The sequence below is a fragment of the Lipophrys pholis genome (assembly GCF_963383615.2).
Source record: "Lipophrys pholis genome assembly, chromosome: 20".
Lineage (NCBI taxonomy): Eukaryota > Metazoa > Chordata > Actinopteri > Blenniiformes > Blenniidae > Lipophrys > Lipophrys pholis.
The window spans coordinates 24,027,995-24,046,980 of NC_137648.1; the positions used below are offsets into that span (position 1 = coordinate 24,027,995).

The 18,986-nt window shown below is 46.3% G+C and overlaps 1 protein-coding gene across 1 annotated transcript in view; it reads left to right on the forward strand.

Moving 5' to 3' along the window:
* Nucleotides 1-1,939: 1,939 nt before the first annotated feature.
* Nucleotides 1,940-18,986, forward strand: part of plppr4b (phospholipid phosphatase related 4b) — a 31,010-nt gene continuing 13,963 nt past the window's right edge. The window contains exons 1-2 of the mRNA XM_080489116.1: nt 1,940-2,311; nt 17,508-17,693. Coding sequence (XP_080345242.1) covers nt 2,240-2,311; nt 17,508-17,693 — 258 coding nt within the window. The 5' untranslated portion in view covers nt 1,940-2,239. The remainder of the gene's footprint in view (nt 2,312-17,507; nt 17,694-18,986) is intronic.

An 18,986-nucleotide genomic window follows, 5' to 3' on the forward strand; every position in this document is an offset into this window, starting at 1 on the left:
AGGCAGCATGTCCTCTGTCTCATTTCCATCACGAGTAACTAGAGTACCGGCACACACACACACACACACACACACACACACACACACACACACACACACACACACACACACACACACACACACACACACGTGTTTGTTTACCTGAGTGAGCAGATAAAGTGTCACTCTGTAAAATAAGACACTGGAATGTGGAGACTAAAACTCATAAAGACATGAATGCTTACCAGAATGGAAAGTTTCTTCTCAATGTGTATCTGTTATTTGTTTATTGTGAAGGAATTCACCAGGAAAACACATTTGAGTCTGTGGAAATTGAGTCGTTCTAAAGATGTTTTGTGGTTCTCTGTGAGCTATTCACCTGCTTCACATGACCCTCGTGCCGTTTTCCCTCTTGGGTTTGCTTCTGGATGATCTCTGGGTGTCTGAGTGAGAAGATAGATATCTGGGAGCGCGTGTGATGCCACTGGCACCCACTATCACACGAGAGTGTGAGAAACGACATGTTTGATGCGGCTCACAAAGCCGTTACAGTAACCAGCCGGCAGGACAGACAGGAGAGCCGGGTTCTGCAACTCCTACAACCAAAAGAGACGTTTTCACGGTTTTCTACCAAATAAAATGTGTCTGGAGCCACAGAACATGTTAATGATCCACAATGAAGAGAAAAACTAACCTTTCATTTCTGGCGTTTCATAGTTACAGTTTAGAGATGCGTTGCCTTATTTTATTGTTTTTATTCTAAAATGTTTTACTTCTGTACATTTTAACTTTGCATTTAACAAAAATGGTTCCAACTGCTGCAGCAGGTTTCAACTGCTTTTATTTCTTCATTTCATCAGATGTTTTTCCGGTATTCTTTTTTTTTTTTTTTTTTTACTTTTTAGTAGTTTGCGATATTTTAGCCATTTTTCCCAATTCGGGCTGTTTGAGCCTGGAGCTCGGATCACTTTTGATAATCTCTGTGGTATACACCTAAAACAAATACAAAGGCAAAATGTTTATTGACATAAAATCTTCCGGAAGTTTCCAGGAGCCGTTACAAGGAGAGAAAGCGTTTGAAGGGAATAATGGTGAAAAAGGTTTGAGCGCCTGTAACAGTGGAAGTTGTAGTTGCGTACTGGGGCTTGTACTTGTATCAGTACATTTGAGGTCACAAACCCTAGGAGTTGTTTCCTTGTAGATTATTGTTCTCTCCACAAATATGAGCAATACCTACACATTCTTGAAAAGCTTTTTCTTTCAAGGCAATTGTTAACTCTGAAAATTGCATTTCGATATTTCGCTGTGGAAATAATATAACTGTGGCAGGATGAACTGAAACATACTAAACTCTTCACTCACCACATTCCAATTATCAAACTGAGCGAAAACAATTAACTAACTAGACTAACTAAGCAACATGAACACAACATGACACAATCACTAATCACACCACGAGACCAATATAACCAGCACAAAAAAGGCATCGGCTGGCAGTCGGCTCCTGCCTTGCTCCAATATTATTGGTGAAAAAACCACAAATCACAAGTAGAAATTCCACTGTTACAGCTGCTCGAACCCTTTTCACCAAAAATACCTTCGGAGAAGATTGCAGGTTGCAGAACTCTGCACTAGATGATACTCATACAGCATAATAATTCTCCATGAAGTGGTGTTTCTGCAGAAGGTCCCATCTAACTCTGTCTGGCTTTATTTAATGGTGTAAAATAAATCAATAATAGAGGGAAAATGTCAGCGCATAAGAGTAATAATGTGTAAATTGGCCTTCCTCTCCGCTAAATACAAACACAATGAACGTGTAGGGATGTGATGACACGATGCAATGGGAAAATATTTGAGAATTAAGAGAAAGTGGCACATTTTCCCAGCAGACTGAGTCTGCGTCCGGTTAGAAATAGAAACAGCGGAGCGCTCAGTGCGCCTGCGCGCTCCCCGCTTCTCCCGTGTGACGCGCACCACCTGACGGCTGGAACAGAACAGAACCGAGCCCGGGGCCAGCAGGAGGAGCAGGAGGAGCAGCAGGAGCAGGAGGAGCAGCAGGAGCAGCAGGAGCAGCAGGAGCAGCAGGAGCACAGAGGACCGGGCACGTCGAGCGGCTGTCGTCCTGAAGGTTTCCGCGGCGCGCAGCGTCATGACGCGCTCCTGATCCCGACAGGACGCAGAGCGGCCGCGGCTCAGCCATCCCTCCCCGACACATCCTCACATCCCGGGTCCGTCTGGACGCCTCGGAGGCCTCACCATGTCCGCCAGGGAGAAGGGGATTCTGACCAAAGACAGCGTCAGTCTGCTGCCATGCTTCTACTTCGTGGAGGTGAGCCGCGCTCAGGCGCGTGTCCGTGTCCAGAGCCGCGCTCAGGCGCGTGTCCGTATCCAGGCTCCTGATGGAGGAGAGCCGCTCTCAGGCGTGATGTGATGAACCTGTGGTGATGTGATGAATGGGGTCGGGGGTCGGCCCTTATGACAGGGTGGCGCAGAGGAATGTGGAGGTTGTGTAAAGTTCCTCACTGCATTACAGGACATGACATGAAGGTAATAGTATTGATTAGTCTTCTTAAACATTTCTTCACGTGATGGGGTGAAATATGAAATAAGCTTCAGTGTGACACCATGAGTGGAACAAGCCAGCTTCTGGATTTATTGTGAAGGGATTCCTCTCTCGTTTTGAAAGAGTTCATTTCAAAATAATTGATTGTTGTTGTGTGATTGACTGAGCCCAGCAGCCATTACTGATTATGTTAATGTGTGAGTGATTGAACTGACAGGGGAAGCAGATTACCCCTGGAGGAGGACACCAGCAGGGTATTTTCAGTAACTACAGTTGAAAAGGTTTGCGCCATGATTCCCTTTGCTGAGCTGAACCATTGAATCCAGTTTGCATGTGGAAACTGTCTCTTCCTCCCCGCTGCGCTCTTCATGCACGCTCCAGTTCACCGCTGGCCCCGTGGCTCCTCAGTCAAACCTGCATGTATTATAGATCTGCTCAACTGCTGGGTGATGGATGCAGCTTCCTCCTGGATGCTCAGCTCCTCTTCCTCGGTTTGAGTCCTTCAGCTCCGTGTCACCAGAGGGAACACACCTGAACAATAAGCAGCCGTCGCTGAAGCTATAGTTCATTGTGTTTGGACAGACCGAGACGGACAGAGCTGCGTTAATGAGGTCAGGACTCGTCAGGCTTCTCCTTCAGCCTTCACATGTTCAACAGGAGTCCGTTAGGAATGTGGTGGTCAGGCAGGGGGAGGCCAACAAAGGGACTTCTGACTCATCACTTCAGGTGTGGACCATCACATTTTGTGAAAAAGGAGATGATATCAGGGATGCACTGATACCACGTTATAAACTACAAGTACGAGTACTAACTTCTACTTATTTGCCGATATAGAGTACAGATACAATTACTTATGTAATGCCATAAAGCCTAATACGTACTCCATACGCAAACATTAATCAAAGGTTGCTTTAGCATGTAGCATGTAGCATGGCTCTGAGTTCCACGTTGAGCAGTTAAACTACTGAGCAACGTCGTTCTACCTCTGCTGGTCCAATTGTCTGCTGATGAAGTTGCTGGTGATGAAGTTGCTGGTGATGAAGTTGCTGGTGTTGTACCAACTATTTTTCCCCTCCTCTTGATATTTTGTCAGAACATCAATGACAGTCGTTCTAACTTCTGTCGTTCTCATTCAGTTTAAACGATCTCCAAACGGCGGACATTGCTGGTGCTCTCTTGCGTAGCTGCAGGTGACGTAGCTGACGGATGGCGGCATGTAGTACTCGCTGAGTTTGCGAGGTTTCTCCGGGCACTTGTTTCCTTAAGCTTTAGATTTATTGTTGACTCTAGAGTGTGGTCTTCCTCTGTCTGCCTGTGATGAACAGATGAGGCTTTGGAAGGGCTCCTCCCTGGATCTTTGTGGGTTGAAGCTCCGTTTACACGCCAAGGTTTCAACTTAACATGCATCATTTTTGTATTTTGGTTTTTTAAAAGTTTGCATTCAAACGCCAATGTTCTGAAAAGGAGGTTTGTTTCCATGGCAACGGCAGAAAAACTGAACACAATGTTGTTGATATGCCAGGCCAGGAGTTGGCGTTGTTGTTTGTTTTTCTAATGAAACCACACACACACACACACGCAGCAGAGAACAAGGAGCTCTAAACTTTAGGAATGGGAGGACACGGACATTCTAGTGGACAGACCACCAAGTTGGATTGTTATTACGGTGACTGTCAAAATAAAACTACCAAGTCCAGGAGAATCTGGACTGAGTCTTGAAACACTGTTATTGTGTGTCTACTGAGCATGTGCAGAACAAGTAGTTACCATGACAGTGCTGCGTGTGCACTGTGGCAGCGCTTCCGCCGTGGAGACGGAGTCCAAGCGTTTTCAAAAAGTTCTACCCCATGGCAGTGTGTGGCCATCACAGGGCGCTGCGGTTCTCTCCGACGCTCCTCACACACGTTTAACTGTTGTCTCATGGAGATGTGCAGAAGATTGGTAAACTGTAGATGAAGGACAAACGACTGAAGACAACAAGTCAACAAACTGCTTCATTCTGAAACTGCAGGCTGAATCACTGCTGCTGAAATTAGGGGCAAGGGAAAGAGCACTGTTATTGGGAAGCACTAACCTCATTCTGGCCTTTTGCATGTCTCAGTAATGTCCTGCAGCCCGACTTGTGAATCACTGTAGTTTTTCACACCCGTGTCGTTTGGCTTCATCTGAATCTTCATCCTGTCACTAAGAGCTGCATGCTGCCTCTTCAGCCTGTTTGAAAGTGCTGACGGTGCGTATTTCATGCAGTACATGGGGGTCAGCATGATCTCACTGTGAAGCAGGCAGCTGTGGACGGGGTCAGGATTCCCTCCTAATGGAGCCGCACTTCAAAACTCACTTTAGTTTTAGTGAAAAAATATATTTAAAATGGTTTCATGTTTTATTCATGCCGTCACCAGGCGCTCAGCGATGGGTAAGAGAAGCAGCCACATGGCTTTTCAAAGCCAGCAGAGTCCATTGATGAAAGCAGGTTTTTAACCGTCCCACCATGAGAGTGTCTCCTGCTGCTGCTTCCACTGCTTGGTTGGTTTTCTTGAGGGTAAAAGAAAGACAGATGAGTTGGTTCCAACAACTCTTCAAGCCAGTTGGAGTTACAGTATATCAGGCTTGTGGGGAAGGAACATTTGAACCAAAGACCAGAGTGAAAAACAGAAAGTACAGCAGACAAACCAGTCGGACTGATTTATGGAGAGTTGCTCCTCTCCCAGTGCAAACGAAATGTAAAATACAAAAATAGTTCAGTGTGACAAAGAATAGTTCTATGGCAGTTGTTTGATGTGCAGAATGGTTGAATCAGGGACTGAGTGATTTTAGGGCCCTTCTGGCTCCTGATTGGCCCGTTTACACAACGGAAACCAGTGAAAATGCTAAACTTTCATAGTGTTTTGGGTGTTTGTTTACACAACGGTGGGTGTTGCCACTGAAGATGCAACCTTTTTGAAAACGACTCCTTAAGTGGAACTTTTTGGAAACTTTCGGGCTCCACCCCGAGTAAATGGTGGGAGCACCGCTACTGTCCATGTGCACCACTACAGTGGTAAAGAGTTGTTCTGCACATGCTCAATAGATGGACAATAACAAACATGGCAGCCTCCAGTGTCATGGTTTCCTGGGACTTGATAGTTTTATGGTTGAGTAGTAGGCAGGACCTCCTCTCAGTGGGTCAGGACCTCCTCTCAGTGGGTCAGGACCTCCTCTCAGGAGATCAGGACCTCCTCTCAGGAGGTCAAGACCTCCTCTCAGTAGGTCAGGACCTCTTCTCAGTGGGTCTGGACCTCCTCTCAGTGGGTCTGGACCTCCTCTCAGTAGGTCAGGACCTCCTCTCAGTAGGTCAAGACCTCCTCTCAGTAGGTCAGGACCTCTTCTCAGTAGGTCAGGACCTCCTCTCAGTGGGTCTGGACCTCCTCTCAGTGGGTCTGGACCTCCTCTCAGTGGGTCAGGACCTCCTCTCAGTGGGTCTGGACCTCCTCTCAGTGGGTCTGGACCTCCTCTCAGTGGGTCAGGACCTCCTCTCAGTGGGTCTGGACCTCCTCTCAGTAGGTCAGGACCTCCTCTCAGTGGGTCTGGACCTCCTCTCAGTAGGTCAGGACCTCCTCTCAGTGGGTCTGGACCTCCTCTCAGTGGGTCTGGACCTCCTCTCAGTGGGTCAGGACCTCCTCTCAGTGGGTCTGGACCTCCTCTCAGTAGGTCAGGACCTCCTCTCAGTGGGTCTGGACCTCCTCTCAGTGGGTCTGGACCTCCTCTCAGTAGGTCAGGACTAGTGTTGTCATGATACCAACATTTTGGTATCGATACCGATACCACCATGTAGTTCGATACTTTTCCAAATAAAAAGAGAACAAAAGATGTCATTAGCTCCAGCCTGTCTTCAGGAGGACCAGTGTCTTTCAATGGTTTGTTACTATGCAGTAATCATCATAAGATTAAATGGCTAAAATATAATATTTTCATATTATATTCTTTATATTCTTTATTATATTATGTTTATAATACTAATATTTATAATAGCTCACATTCTTTTCCAGAGCTATTTTTTCATGGGTATATAAGTTACTAGTTGTGGTTCTTTGAACTCCTTCTGCAGGTCTGGGTGGTTGTCCTTCAGGAGTTTAGCAGGTTAGTAGTGTAGCAGGTTAGTAGTGTAGCAGGTTAGTAGGTTAGTAGTGTAGCAGGTTAGTAGTGTAGCAGGTTAGTAGGTTAGTAGTGTATCAGGTGTTCTCTAACACAGTTTACACAGTGGAGCTTCAGTGTTCATGGAGGCTCATTTGTTTTGAAGTTAAAGTACTTCATATAGTACTTCTAGCACCAGTTTTTTCTACAAGTTACTGCCTTGTGCCTGCATCTGTATTACTCTCTCTCTCTCTCTCTCTCTCTCTCTCTCTCTCGCTCTCTCTCTCTCTCTCTCTGTCTCTCTCTCTCTCTCTCTGTCTGTCTGTGATCCACTCTATTTCTTTTTACAGAGTTTCCACGGGTCGTTTGAGTCATTTACACTGCGCATCCAGTATTCTTTTCAAAGTACAAGCTAGGTTGGGAGAAGATTGTTTTGAAGATACGTTGTTTTGACTTTTATTTTGAAGTTGTGTAGGTCGAGTATGAAGCGCTTATTCAGTTGCGGATCTCGGGTCGGAGCGTGGGAGTGCTCGTGCACCCCGTGTCGGAGAAATCGGAGTGGAAAAAAAAGAAAAACATGTAAAGAAAGCGGGGCGCTGCTTTCCTCACTTTCGTTTGTTCAAAACATCCAGAAGAAGTCAGAAAGGAGCAGCCGGCCGACGCCTCCCCCACAGAGAGACCGACTCTCCTCCGTGAAAATTACAACTGTGACGCTCCGTGGAGATGGGAAAAATAAAAGACGCCGGGCCCAGTATGGTATCGTTTTAAAGGCATCAGTACCGGTATACCGAACAACTCTAGTCTGGACCTCTCAGTAGGTCAGGACCTCCTCTCAGTGGGTCAGGACCTCCTCTCAGTGGGTCAGGACCTCCTCTCAGTAGGTCAGGACCTCCTCTCAGTAGGTCAGGACCTCCTCTCAGTGAGTCAGGACCTCCTCTCAGTGGGTCTGGACCTCCTCTCAGTGGGTCAGGACCTCCTCTCAGTGGGTCTGGACCTCCTCTCAGTGGGTCAGGACCTCCTCTCAGTGGGTCAGGACCTCCTCTCAGTAGGTCAGGACCTCCTCTCAGTGGGTCTGGACCTCCTCTCAGTGAGTCAGGACCTCCTCTCAGTGGGTCTGGACCTCCTCTCAGTGAGTCAGGACCTCCTCTCAGTGGGTCAGGACCTCCTCTCAGTGGGTCTGGATCTCCTGTCGGTAGGTCAGGACCTCCTCTCAGTGGGTCTGGACCTCCTCTCAGTAGGTCTGGATCTCCTGTCGGTAGGTCAGGACCTCCTCTCAGTGGGTCTGGACCTCCTCTCAGTAGGTCTGGATCTCCTGTCGGTAGGTCAGGACCTCCTCTCTGCCTCACCCCCACAAGATCATTCCAACCACTATGGTGTCATCATCAAATTTGACGATGATGCTGTTTTTGTGGGCTGGACTGCAGTCGTGGGTGTCGAGACAGTCAGAAGGGGCTTCAGCACACAGCTCAGTGGGGTGGAGGAGGGATGGGGGCGGAGTCTCATAGTTTGTGGGCAGTTGGTTGCAAAAGTCATTAATCCAGGCATGTATGGGGGGGGGGGGGGGGGCAGATGAGAGGGGAGAATCATTATTAGTCTTTATTTGCACTCTTTCATTCTCATATTAACAAGTTGTATTATTTGCTTACATTCGGAAATAAATTGCCAATATTAAATCAGACGTGTCTCCTGCTTACATTTGAGATATTTTATTTTGAGGTATTGAACAGAATCCTCAAAAGAAACAAGGTCGTTCTGTCATTGTCAGTTATCACATATTTCAGAATATCCTCAAAGTGAACCAGATGAATCCAGTCCTGTCCTGGGGACAACGGGTCAACCAGTTTCTTCTACAAAATACAAATACAATTGAGGAGGAACATGTAGTAACAAATTAATGCTTTTCCATTGTCCTGATTTAACCCAACAACCTGGAGCTTTCTTGAGTGCAGGAACTTTTTCTTTGATTACTGAAGGTGGACACACGCTTGTAAAGATGAGGGACTGAGATCCTCCACACAGTGGAAGAGGTGGCTAGAGAGCACAGGTACATTATGTGGCACAGATAATGAGTCTTTGTGTGCCAGAAGTGGGAATGAAGGCGAGACAAAGGGAATGAGGCACAGAGGAGGCTGCCACCGAGCATTAGCAGATGTAGGCCAATGAGCCTCTCTGCTGAGCTGAGCTCTCCCACAGGAGACCAGCAGTTTTGGAGAAAGAGAGCATCAGAAATGCTGCTCTGTGGTTTCTGACTTTATTCCTGCTCCGCCAGCTGATGGTGAATCTGTGAGATGCACTCAGTTCTGTCTTTATCATCGTCAGCACGTTGCCTGTTGGCTGTGGTGAACTAGTCACTGAGACCAGAAGGCTGATTATCAGCTGATTTCTCTTAGTGAGGAGAAAAGTTTTTATGGTTCATCACTCTTCAACGGACATGGACAAGATTGGACAAGATTGGACAAGATTGGACAAGATTGGACATTTATGTCAGCAGAAAACCTTGAACTTCAACCAGAAAAAAACCAGCCATGTTGTTCAAGCTTGAAGGCGGTGGAAGTTATAATTTACCTCCATCAGGAGGTTTATGTTTTTATCACTGCTGGTTGGTTGGCTGGCTGGTCACTTGGTTAGATGGTTGTTTGCCTGGCTGACAGGTTGGTTGGTTGGTTGGTTGATTTGTTTATTGGTTGGCTGGCTGATTGGCTAGCTGGTTTATTGGTTGGCTGGTTGGTTGATTGGTTGATTTGTTTATTGGTTGGTTGGCTGGCTGGGTGGCTGGCTGGTTGGTTGGTTGGCTGGTTGGCTACCAGGGTAACTGACAAACTTGTGAAGAAATAGTTTGAATTGGCAGACAACAGGAAATGGGTGAAGAAAGAAGTGTCGGCAGGCGGAGGTATGAGCTGTGGAGACGTCATGTGTTCCATAAGGAGTCGGAGTGAGTAAGTAAATAGGTTTGGTGTGTCGTTCAAAGGAATCATGTTTGTAGGAGGAATGAATTGATTATAATCAAGTCTTTCATCCAAAAGAGAAGTGCAATGCCAGAAATGGAGCCGTCTTGTAAATATTTTGGAACGCTAATGAAATAACGCTAATGAAATAATGCTGTTGAAACGGTAAGAATATAACACATTTGTGGTAACATATATAAAGCCAAAAACTGTAATGAATTCTCTGCATTTTTTTATTGTAGTTGTGAGTACAACATAAATTTTACTTTTGGTAAATATTGCAATTTCTCAACACTATATGAGTTTATAACCTCAGTATTATCTTAAATGATAATTACCCAGTTTTGTGACTCTAAGCAGACTTAATTGGTTGAAAATCTTTTCGTAACGTCTTTGGTGGCTGTTTATACTTTCTGTGTGAAGACTTCTGGTTAAACTACGTCAGCTGGGTCATTCTCGGATCAGCGCCAACAAAAAATGGTCTTTGAAGAAATCCCATTTTGACACTCAGAGGGAGGTTTCTTCTTTATACCACTCAGTCCCTGGAGTCAGCCTGCATTCATTTACAAGATAAACACCATGAAGGCAAACAACAGAAAGCAAACATCCCGTTCATCAGCTTTTAGTCAAGCAAACTCAACATGTTGTTTTTACAAGTCTGATTGGACGGACTGGCTGAGAGATCAGACTGAATAAAGTAATCAGATTCCTCTGCACCTAGAAGATTTCCTCATTCAGTCAGTGGATCAATCCCATAATAATTCCACATGATTCCACATCCAGCTTGAGTAGGAAGTACTGAAGATGACATGTTATCTGGTTGTGTTTCTTTAGAAAGAGAAAAACAAAGAAATGTTCTTGTTCAGAGTCGGATCAGGTCCATTGATCCATTGAATGGCTCCTGAAGTAGTTCAAAACAAACACATTTATTTCTCTGAATCTTCTTTTATTACTGTAGATTGAGGGAGTAGACTTATCTTTATAACAGGACACATTAAAGTGATATCTCCGAGTTTTGACTAGTCAGATGCCTCAGCTCACTCTGTTCTGTTGGCCCAGCATCCCCCAAAAATAACTCCCAGTCAGAGCCCAACGGAGCCAGACGGAGCCCAACGGAGCCCAGTCAGAGCCCAACGGAGCCCAACGGAGCTCAACGGAGCCCGACGGAGCCCAACGGAGCCAGTCAGAGCCCAACGGAGCCCAACGGAGCCCAACGGAGCCCGGCAGAGCCCAACAGATCCCAGTCAGAGCCCAACGGAGCCCAACGGAGCCCAACGGAGCCCGGCAGAGCCCAATGGAGCCCAACGGAGCCCAGTCAGAGCCCAACAGAGCCCAACGGAGCCCGGCAGAGCCCAGTCAGAGCCCAACGGAGCCCAACGGAGCCCAGTCAGAGCCCAACGGAGCCCAACGGAGCCCAACGGAGCCCGGCAGAGCCCAACAGATCCCAGTCAGAGCCCAACGGAGCTCAACGGAGCCCAACGGAGCCCAACGGAGCCCGGCAGAGCCCAACAGATCCCAGTCAGAGCCCAACGGAGCCCGACGGAGCCCAACGGAGCCCAACGGAGCCCGGCAGAGCCCAACGGAGCCCAACGGAGCCCAACGGAGCCCAGTCAGAGCCCAACGGAGCCCGACGGAGCTCAACGGAGCCCGGCAGAGCCCAACAGATCCCAGTCAGAGCCCGGCAGAGCCCAACAGAGCCCAACAGAACCCGGCAGAGCCCGTCAGAGCCCAGTCAGAGCCCATCAGAGCCCAACAGAGCCCGGTCAGAGCCCGGTCAGAGCCCAGCATTCCATTTTTAAACATCTATTATTCAAAGTGCTCTGTCTCCTCCCTGTTCTGTCATCTGGGTAATCAGCCAGGGCCCGGCAGGAGGACATGACCGCCTCTGGAGGGATTACTGTCAGGGAAACTTTCAGGGGAGTTTCATATGGTTGAAAGCCAAACAGCTATCTATATTCAAACATCTAGTCAGAGGTCTATTCTCCAACTGCCCCATGAGACAACACAGTGCCAAAGGAAGAGTCGCCAATCACAATAATGACCCAGAGATGATGCGCTCATTGTTTTAGCTTCCAAAGACCAAAGACGACTCACATGGAGTTTCAATATTAACATATATCCTATCAGAAAGGCAAACATGGCTTCTCTTGGTAAAGATTCACATTTTCTCTTTCTGTTGAAGCAGACATGAACGCCAGGCCAGACTGTTGAAAGGTTTCTCCATCTTCTCATTGCCTCCACAGACGTTTAACAGGCATTGCTAACCTCTTTATTCATTCCTGTTGCACAAAGTCACAGAAAACATGAAAAATAATGATGAAGAATTCCTGTGAGTTATGCCAAATCCTTCCCCTTGTCCACATCAACACATCTTTGCCTTGAAAATCGCTTTTCACCCAGTTAGTGCACCTGATACTGTTATTGTGACACAATATTAAATCACAGTGATTAAACACACTGTGGATCTCTATATAAACGGTCCTATCAGCCTGCCATTGGTGTGTGAGTGTGTTAATGACTTTGAAAGAACATTCTATAAGACTTTGAGAACTCTTTAAGCTCATACACCACTGACCTGCATTGTTTCTGCTCCTCAGCTGTGACTCAGGCACACAGTCGGAGCATGGCCGATACCACTTTCTTAAAGGACGAGTACAACAGCGAGTACTAACCTTTACCTACTTGCTGATATCGAGTACCGATGGAAGTGCTTATTAAATGCCATAAAACCTAATTTACTCCATACACAACTGATCAAATGATACGCAAAGGCTATGCTCCACAGCGAACCACCTCTGCACAGGCTCTGCGTGGACAGCACGCACACCGCCAACAGTCGTGTGGTTAAACTTGGGTCCAAGAAGGGAAAGGGTTCCATCATTTGAAAGTACAGGTACTAAGCCTCATCATGTACTTCAGTCATCTCACCAATGTGTCCACATATTGCATGTTTAGCTGCATGCAGCCTGGTTGGTGTGAATCTGTGTGCTTGTGTCTGTCGGCGTTGACTCTGTGATGACTTGGTGAAGGTGAGTGGATGAATGTTTGGATGGATACACGGTTGTATTTTTATGCAGACTGCAGATGACACAGGTTAGTGTGGAAATACTGCAGCTCGGATGCTGTTTTAAAGATGGACACATTGAACCCTGGTCCACAGGTCAGTAGAAACTGGAGCAGGATCATCATCCATACGCATTAACATACGGACACATGGAAGGAATCATGAGTCGACTGCAGCATTTCAAATACGATTAGCTGCTTTTGGCCAGAGCAAATTATCCGGCACTTTCAGAATAACCGAATGTGACATAAAGTATCCTGCAGAAATCTGCTTTGAAGTGCAGAGAGTACAGTATCGCTCCGAGAGCAGCTTCATCCGCAGAATGCGCTGATGTTGACCTACATTTCTCTTTTGCTCAAACCGAGGGAGTCGAGCGAGGCCGACACAGACCTGGGAGGGGGAGGGGGTCCGGGACTGATGGCGGTGGGGTGCAGGAGAGCTGCTGCTTCCATGTTCCATCATTTATTCAAGATTCAACATACAACACGTCACATTTCATAGAGAGGAATCATGGCTTCATGAACATTAATATCTAGGAGAACGAGTACGAGTACTAATCTTTAGCTACTTGCCGATATTGAGTACCGATATGAGTACTTATTAAATGGCGTGCAGCCTAATTCATAAGCGAACGATAGGGGAAGGCTATGTGCCGCCACGTTTCTCCTCCACAGGAGCTGATGGGGGTTGAGGGACTTGCGAAGGGAGCCACAGTGGTGAACTGTCCACAGTGGGGATCGAACCCCTAACCTCTAGGACATCACTGCCTCTCAAGCCAATGGACGTAGCTGCCACATTCAGAAAGGCGCTCTGTCCATCCACCGGGAGCAGTTTGAGGATCAGTGCCTTGCTCAAGGACATCCCGACACATGAACCATGATTACAACTTACTAACCTACCAACCAAGCTCCAGCCGCCCCACTCGGGGAGCTTTTTCAGAGTACGAGTACTCCGTGCAGTATTGGAGCCGATACCCGATACTGGTATCGGTAAAACTACATCCCAATTATTATCTGCTTTTCTGGAGAACCTGTGACTGTCTTCATGCTGGTGTGTAAAAAACTCACGTGTTTCCTGCTTCACGTCCTCTTAATGAAATGAAAGGAAGGACGTTGAGTTGTATACGTACTACATACTCGTAATATGTTCCTCATTTTTCTGTTGACTAAATAAAAGTTGTAATTAAGAGTAGTGGACCAGTCCGTAACGAGGAAAACTCTGATTCAGACAGATATTATTTGAATCATAAGTCTTTATTATGTCGATGGCGTGTGATATCAGTGAAACACAGTTCACTGAGGTTTTGTATTTACATGATTTTCTTCAAGCCTTCATTCTGTCTTTAAATACATGATATAATGATGGTTTAATCCATTTTAAATCCTCTTAAGTGACAAAGTTTCAAGTGAAAACGCATCAGTTTTGCAGCAGAGACAACAGAACCACTGAAACAATGTTGTTTTCATGTTGGGCCACGAGTTGGAGCCATCGCTTGTCTTAGTCATGAAACCAGGCACTCATGTAGCAGAGAACAATACGCTCCAAATATTAAAAACGGGAGTACACGGACATTCATATGGACAGATGACGAATTGGATGCTATTACATGTGACTGTCAACTATGGAACTAGACTATAAAACTAGAATACGGACTCGGAGTCATGACACTCTGGAGGCCGCCATGTTTGTTATTGCCCATCTACTGGTGCATGAGCAGAAAGTTGTGTTTTCATTGGCTCTGAGCACCGCTCAGAATTAATGGACCCCAGCGCAAAAAACGTTTAGCATTGTTCTTGAAAGCATTGCCTCGACAAGGCCTAAACCCTAAAACGGGACATTACTTGTTATTTTTTTTCAAGAGACGTCATGAGCTGTTTGTTTTTTTTCAGTGTGGGTTTAAAAGTCGGCACTTTTTAAAATTGTATATATGATCAATTAAAATCCACCTCCTCTTGGTAATATTAGAGAGACTGTCTCCAGGCGCGTCTCTCATCCTGCAGCCTGGATTCATTATTCAAACTCTTGGAAGTTCTGAAAATACGGTGTTCTCAGTCAGTTCTTCAGAAATAGTCTTTATGTTTAATTTAGACTTCTCTGGTAAGTACTTTAGTTTTATTTCTGAAAGCCACTCAACGTCTGATTTGGATCAGCAGAACTTGAGAAGACATCAATTTTCAGATGAAGTACTCACAGAACCAAAGCAACGCAAAAGCTTTGGTACCGAGGAACCACGCACTGACCCAGTCATCGGGCCCTCGTTAGATATCTTCAAATGATTTGGAATTGGTTAAATGCAGTTGTGGATGTTGAGTTGTGTTTGGTTTTATGTCCCAGTTGCTCGGTAGGAGGAAGACTGTGTGAGTGACAGCTGCTGGGGGCTGGAGGATCAATCTCTATTGAAGCAACATTGAAACAGCCACTGCAGCCTGGAATTCTCCTTCGACCTGATAAATCCTCAACTGTAAAGCACCGACGGTCACACAGAAGCATTTGGCTCGAGAAGTAAATATCATACAGTACTGCTGTGATGAGCCCTTGAGAGGGGCGCACCGATACCCAAACTGCAAACTGAACGAATACTCATACTTGGACAAAGCTCCCGGTTATAACCCAGCAAGTACTACATGATGTCAGCTACATCACATGCTGGTCCACCAGAGAGCACGAGCGATTTGGAGAATATTTAATATTAATGAGAATAATCCCCAGTAAAACCACGTGTTTGGGGTCAGTTGGTGACAGTACGTGTGAGTGTGTGTCTTCCTCAGTTTGTCTGAACACATCAGATATGTGTTGTGTTTTTCATTTTTCACTCGTGTTAAGAAACTCTCAACACAGACAAAAGGACGGTGTGGTTGTATACGTGTGTTTAGTTGTGTGTCAGCAGCTCAGCCCACAGTAGGAGTGTACTGACTTGAAGAACCCCCACTCCCTCCCTCTGGCGGTCTCCTAGCAGGGTGCCCCTCCATCATGCTGCTCTACTTAGCATTAGCTGAGCGAGCAGCTCTGCTTACCAGCTCTGGAGCATTAAGCTGCATGATGAAGCCCTGCCATGCCCGAGGCCGCAGTCAGCTCCCACTGCAGTCCTCTGTGAACACGTTACTGCCTTCAACTACACGTCAGCTCCCTGTGCACGCGGCCATCACAAGATAATACAGTCACCATTAGTGATGATAAAACTTGTAGTGGGAAAATAATCCCTGATACAACGCAGCGAGTACTACGTGACATCAGCAACGTCTTCCACAGGCACGCGAGCACGAGCAATGTCCACGGTTTGGAGATTCTTTAAAATGAATGGGAACGACAAAAGTAAGACTGTAAACGATGTTCTGATAAAATATGAAGAGGATGAGAAAGATAATTGGTGCAACACCAGCAACTTCATCACCAACAACTTCATCACCAACAACTTCATCACCAGAGACATTTGGACCAGCAGAGTTTGAACGACGTCGCTCAGTAGTTTAACTGATCAGCATGGAACTCCGAGCCATGCTACATGCTACATGCTACATACTAAAGAGTTTCAGGGCTCACACACCAGCGATGCTAAATGCTACATGCTCTGCCCGATGCTACTGCAGACTGTGAGACTGTTGGAGGAGGGTCGCAGCAATGCATAGCCTTCGCATAGCATTTGTGTATGGAGTATAAATTAGGCTTTTTGGTATTTAATAAGTACTTAGTTAGTTAGGTTAGTGCCCATACTTGTACGTTTGTAATTCTCATAAATATTCAAGAATCTCCAAACTGCGGCCATCTCTCGTGCTCTCTTATGTACCTTCGAGCAATGCTGTTGACACATGATGTCACATAGTACTCGCCAGGTTGTACTCCCTGCAGTGTCAGATACACCAATACTGGTATCGGTATCAGTGCATCCCCAGAATCTTCTAATGTTGCAATATGAAATGAAGAAAGACACTGACACTGGGAGTTCATGGTACCAGGCAGATATAACTGAAGTAAAAGACGAAGTGGAGTCAGCATGGTGAGAATCTGATGTAAATGCACACTTGGCTTCAAGGTAATATTTGAAACGAGGTCAGCGTGAAGACGTTGAAATGAGCTCCGGTCAGCAGGGACAGATCAGAGGAGCCAAACACAGAGGTTATAAATGGAAGTGTAGCTGTCCTGTGCTGCAGTGGAAAACCTTTGTGCTCGTAAGAAAACAGGAAAAGAAAGTGAAAAGTTTCTCTGTGGTGTGTCTTCACAGCTCAGCTCTGTGTCATATCCTCATTAAGCGCTACCATCTTGTGGTGCGGTGACTCTGTGACAGGTCAGTGGTGAAATCGGTGAAATTGCTGCGTCCATCCAGCATGTTGAAAGCTGAACTGTATAACTGAGCTCATCTACAGATCTGTGCTGGTCTCTGCCTCACATCAGTGCAGCACATCCATTTCCTCAACTGAGAGATCGACGTCGGCTTTACAGCTGGATGTTTATTTTATGATAGAGACTGTACGGTTACGTTCTGATTATTTTTATGATTATAAGACCTCCAGCCGACCATAACTACGAACTGGCCGTTTCTCATTTTGTTTGTTGGGATCAGGAGAATCATTCCGCAGATCTGAGATTACTGGGAGCCATTAATTCCACATGCCTCCCTGCACCACCTTCAGCACCATTCTCACCACCGCAGGTCGTGAAAACTACTTTCCATGCCTCCGTCCTGATTATCAAATCAAATTAGCATGGTCACTGAAGCAGAGGGTTATGAGGACATTTGCAGCCTTCACTGCCTGTTTATCTATTTATGTATTCATTGGCAATCTGCTCCACATCCCGCTGTTGACCACACTGAGCTCTTTCATTTGGTTTCTGTGTCTGTGTACAGCTGCCCATCCTGGTGTCATCTGTGGTCAGTCTATACTTCCTGGAGTGGACGGACGTGTTCAAACCCGTTAAGTCGGGCTTCAACTGCCATGACCGCAGCCTCAGCCTGCCCTACATCGACCCCAACCACGAGGTCATCCCCTTGCTGATGCTGCTCAGCCTGGCCTTCGCCGGCCCTGCCATCACGGTAATATTTTCACCTCACTTCAGGTTAACAAACATTGATCCTGCAGCTCCTGGACCTGCTCGACTTTTAACCTCAGTTTGTGGGTCAACTGCCTTTGAAACTCAATTTGGTTAGAAATAATCAAAGGCAACTCATCGGGTTTGGATAGGGTTAGGGTTCGGGTTGGATGGATGCAGCGCAGAGTGTAGCATCTATCTACACACTGCGCTATGCTACTGTAGACCGAGGGACCGAGCTGTTACTGAGTGTGTTCGTCAGACTTTAATCATGTTTAGCATTTAGCATCCCTGGTTTGTGAGCCTGAAAGTCTTTAGCATGTAGCATGTAGCATCACTGGTGTGTGAGCCTGAAAGTCTTTAGCATGTAGCATGTACCAAAGCTGGTTCGTGAGCCTGAAAGTCTTTAGCATGTAGCATGTAGCATCGCTGGTGTGTGAGCCTGAAAGTCTTTAGCATGTAGCATGTAGCAAAGCTGGTGCGTGAGCCTGAAAGTCTTTAGCATGTAGCATGTAGCATCGCTGGTGTGTGAGCCTGAAAGTCTTTAGCATGTAGCATGGCTGGTGTGTGAGCCTGAAAGTCTTTAGCATGTAGCATGTAGCACGGTTGTGTTGAGCAATTAAATGACAGAGCAACAATGTTCTAACTCTGCTGGTCCAAATGTCTCTGGTGTTGAAGTTGCTGGTGATGAAGTTGCTGGTGTTGCACCAACTATCTTTCTCCTCCGCTTCATCATTTAAAGTCGCTCATACTCTCTTGCGTACCTGCGGGCGATGTTGCTGACACATCATAATAATAATCATTCTTTTTGTGAGTATAACTTCAAGTACTATGTGCAGTTTCAGACCTGATAATGGTATCGGCGCATCTTTAGAGAACTTCTTTAACTTTGAATTCACAATAACATCCTGATGTAAGCCGACTCTGTGCTGTGGTGAAGGCGGGTCCACGGGTTCCCAGTCACATACTTCCTGTACTGACATGTTGTCCAGCTGCTGCTGCCGTGTTTCATTTGTACATGAAGAAAATCTCTGACATGTTTTTCACCAAATTTACTGCAGCAATTGTAGGAAAAGTATGAGCTTGTCAGTTTTGTGCTGGACTGATTCTAATGTGTTCAGAGTTCTATCCTGTTCTTAAGAGACGGGAGCAGCGGTGGTGTCTCCTGGTCCTGCAGGGCTGCATTCCTGCCTGGCTTCAACGTGTCCTCACTTCAACTCACCTGACGGTCATGATTGGCTCCTGATCATGATACCTTCACTTAATCCAGGTTTGTTGGAGCAGGAGAACGTTGAAA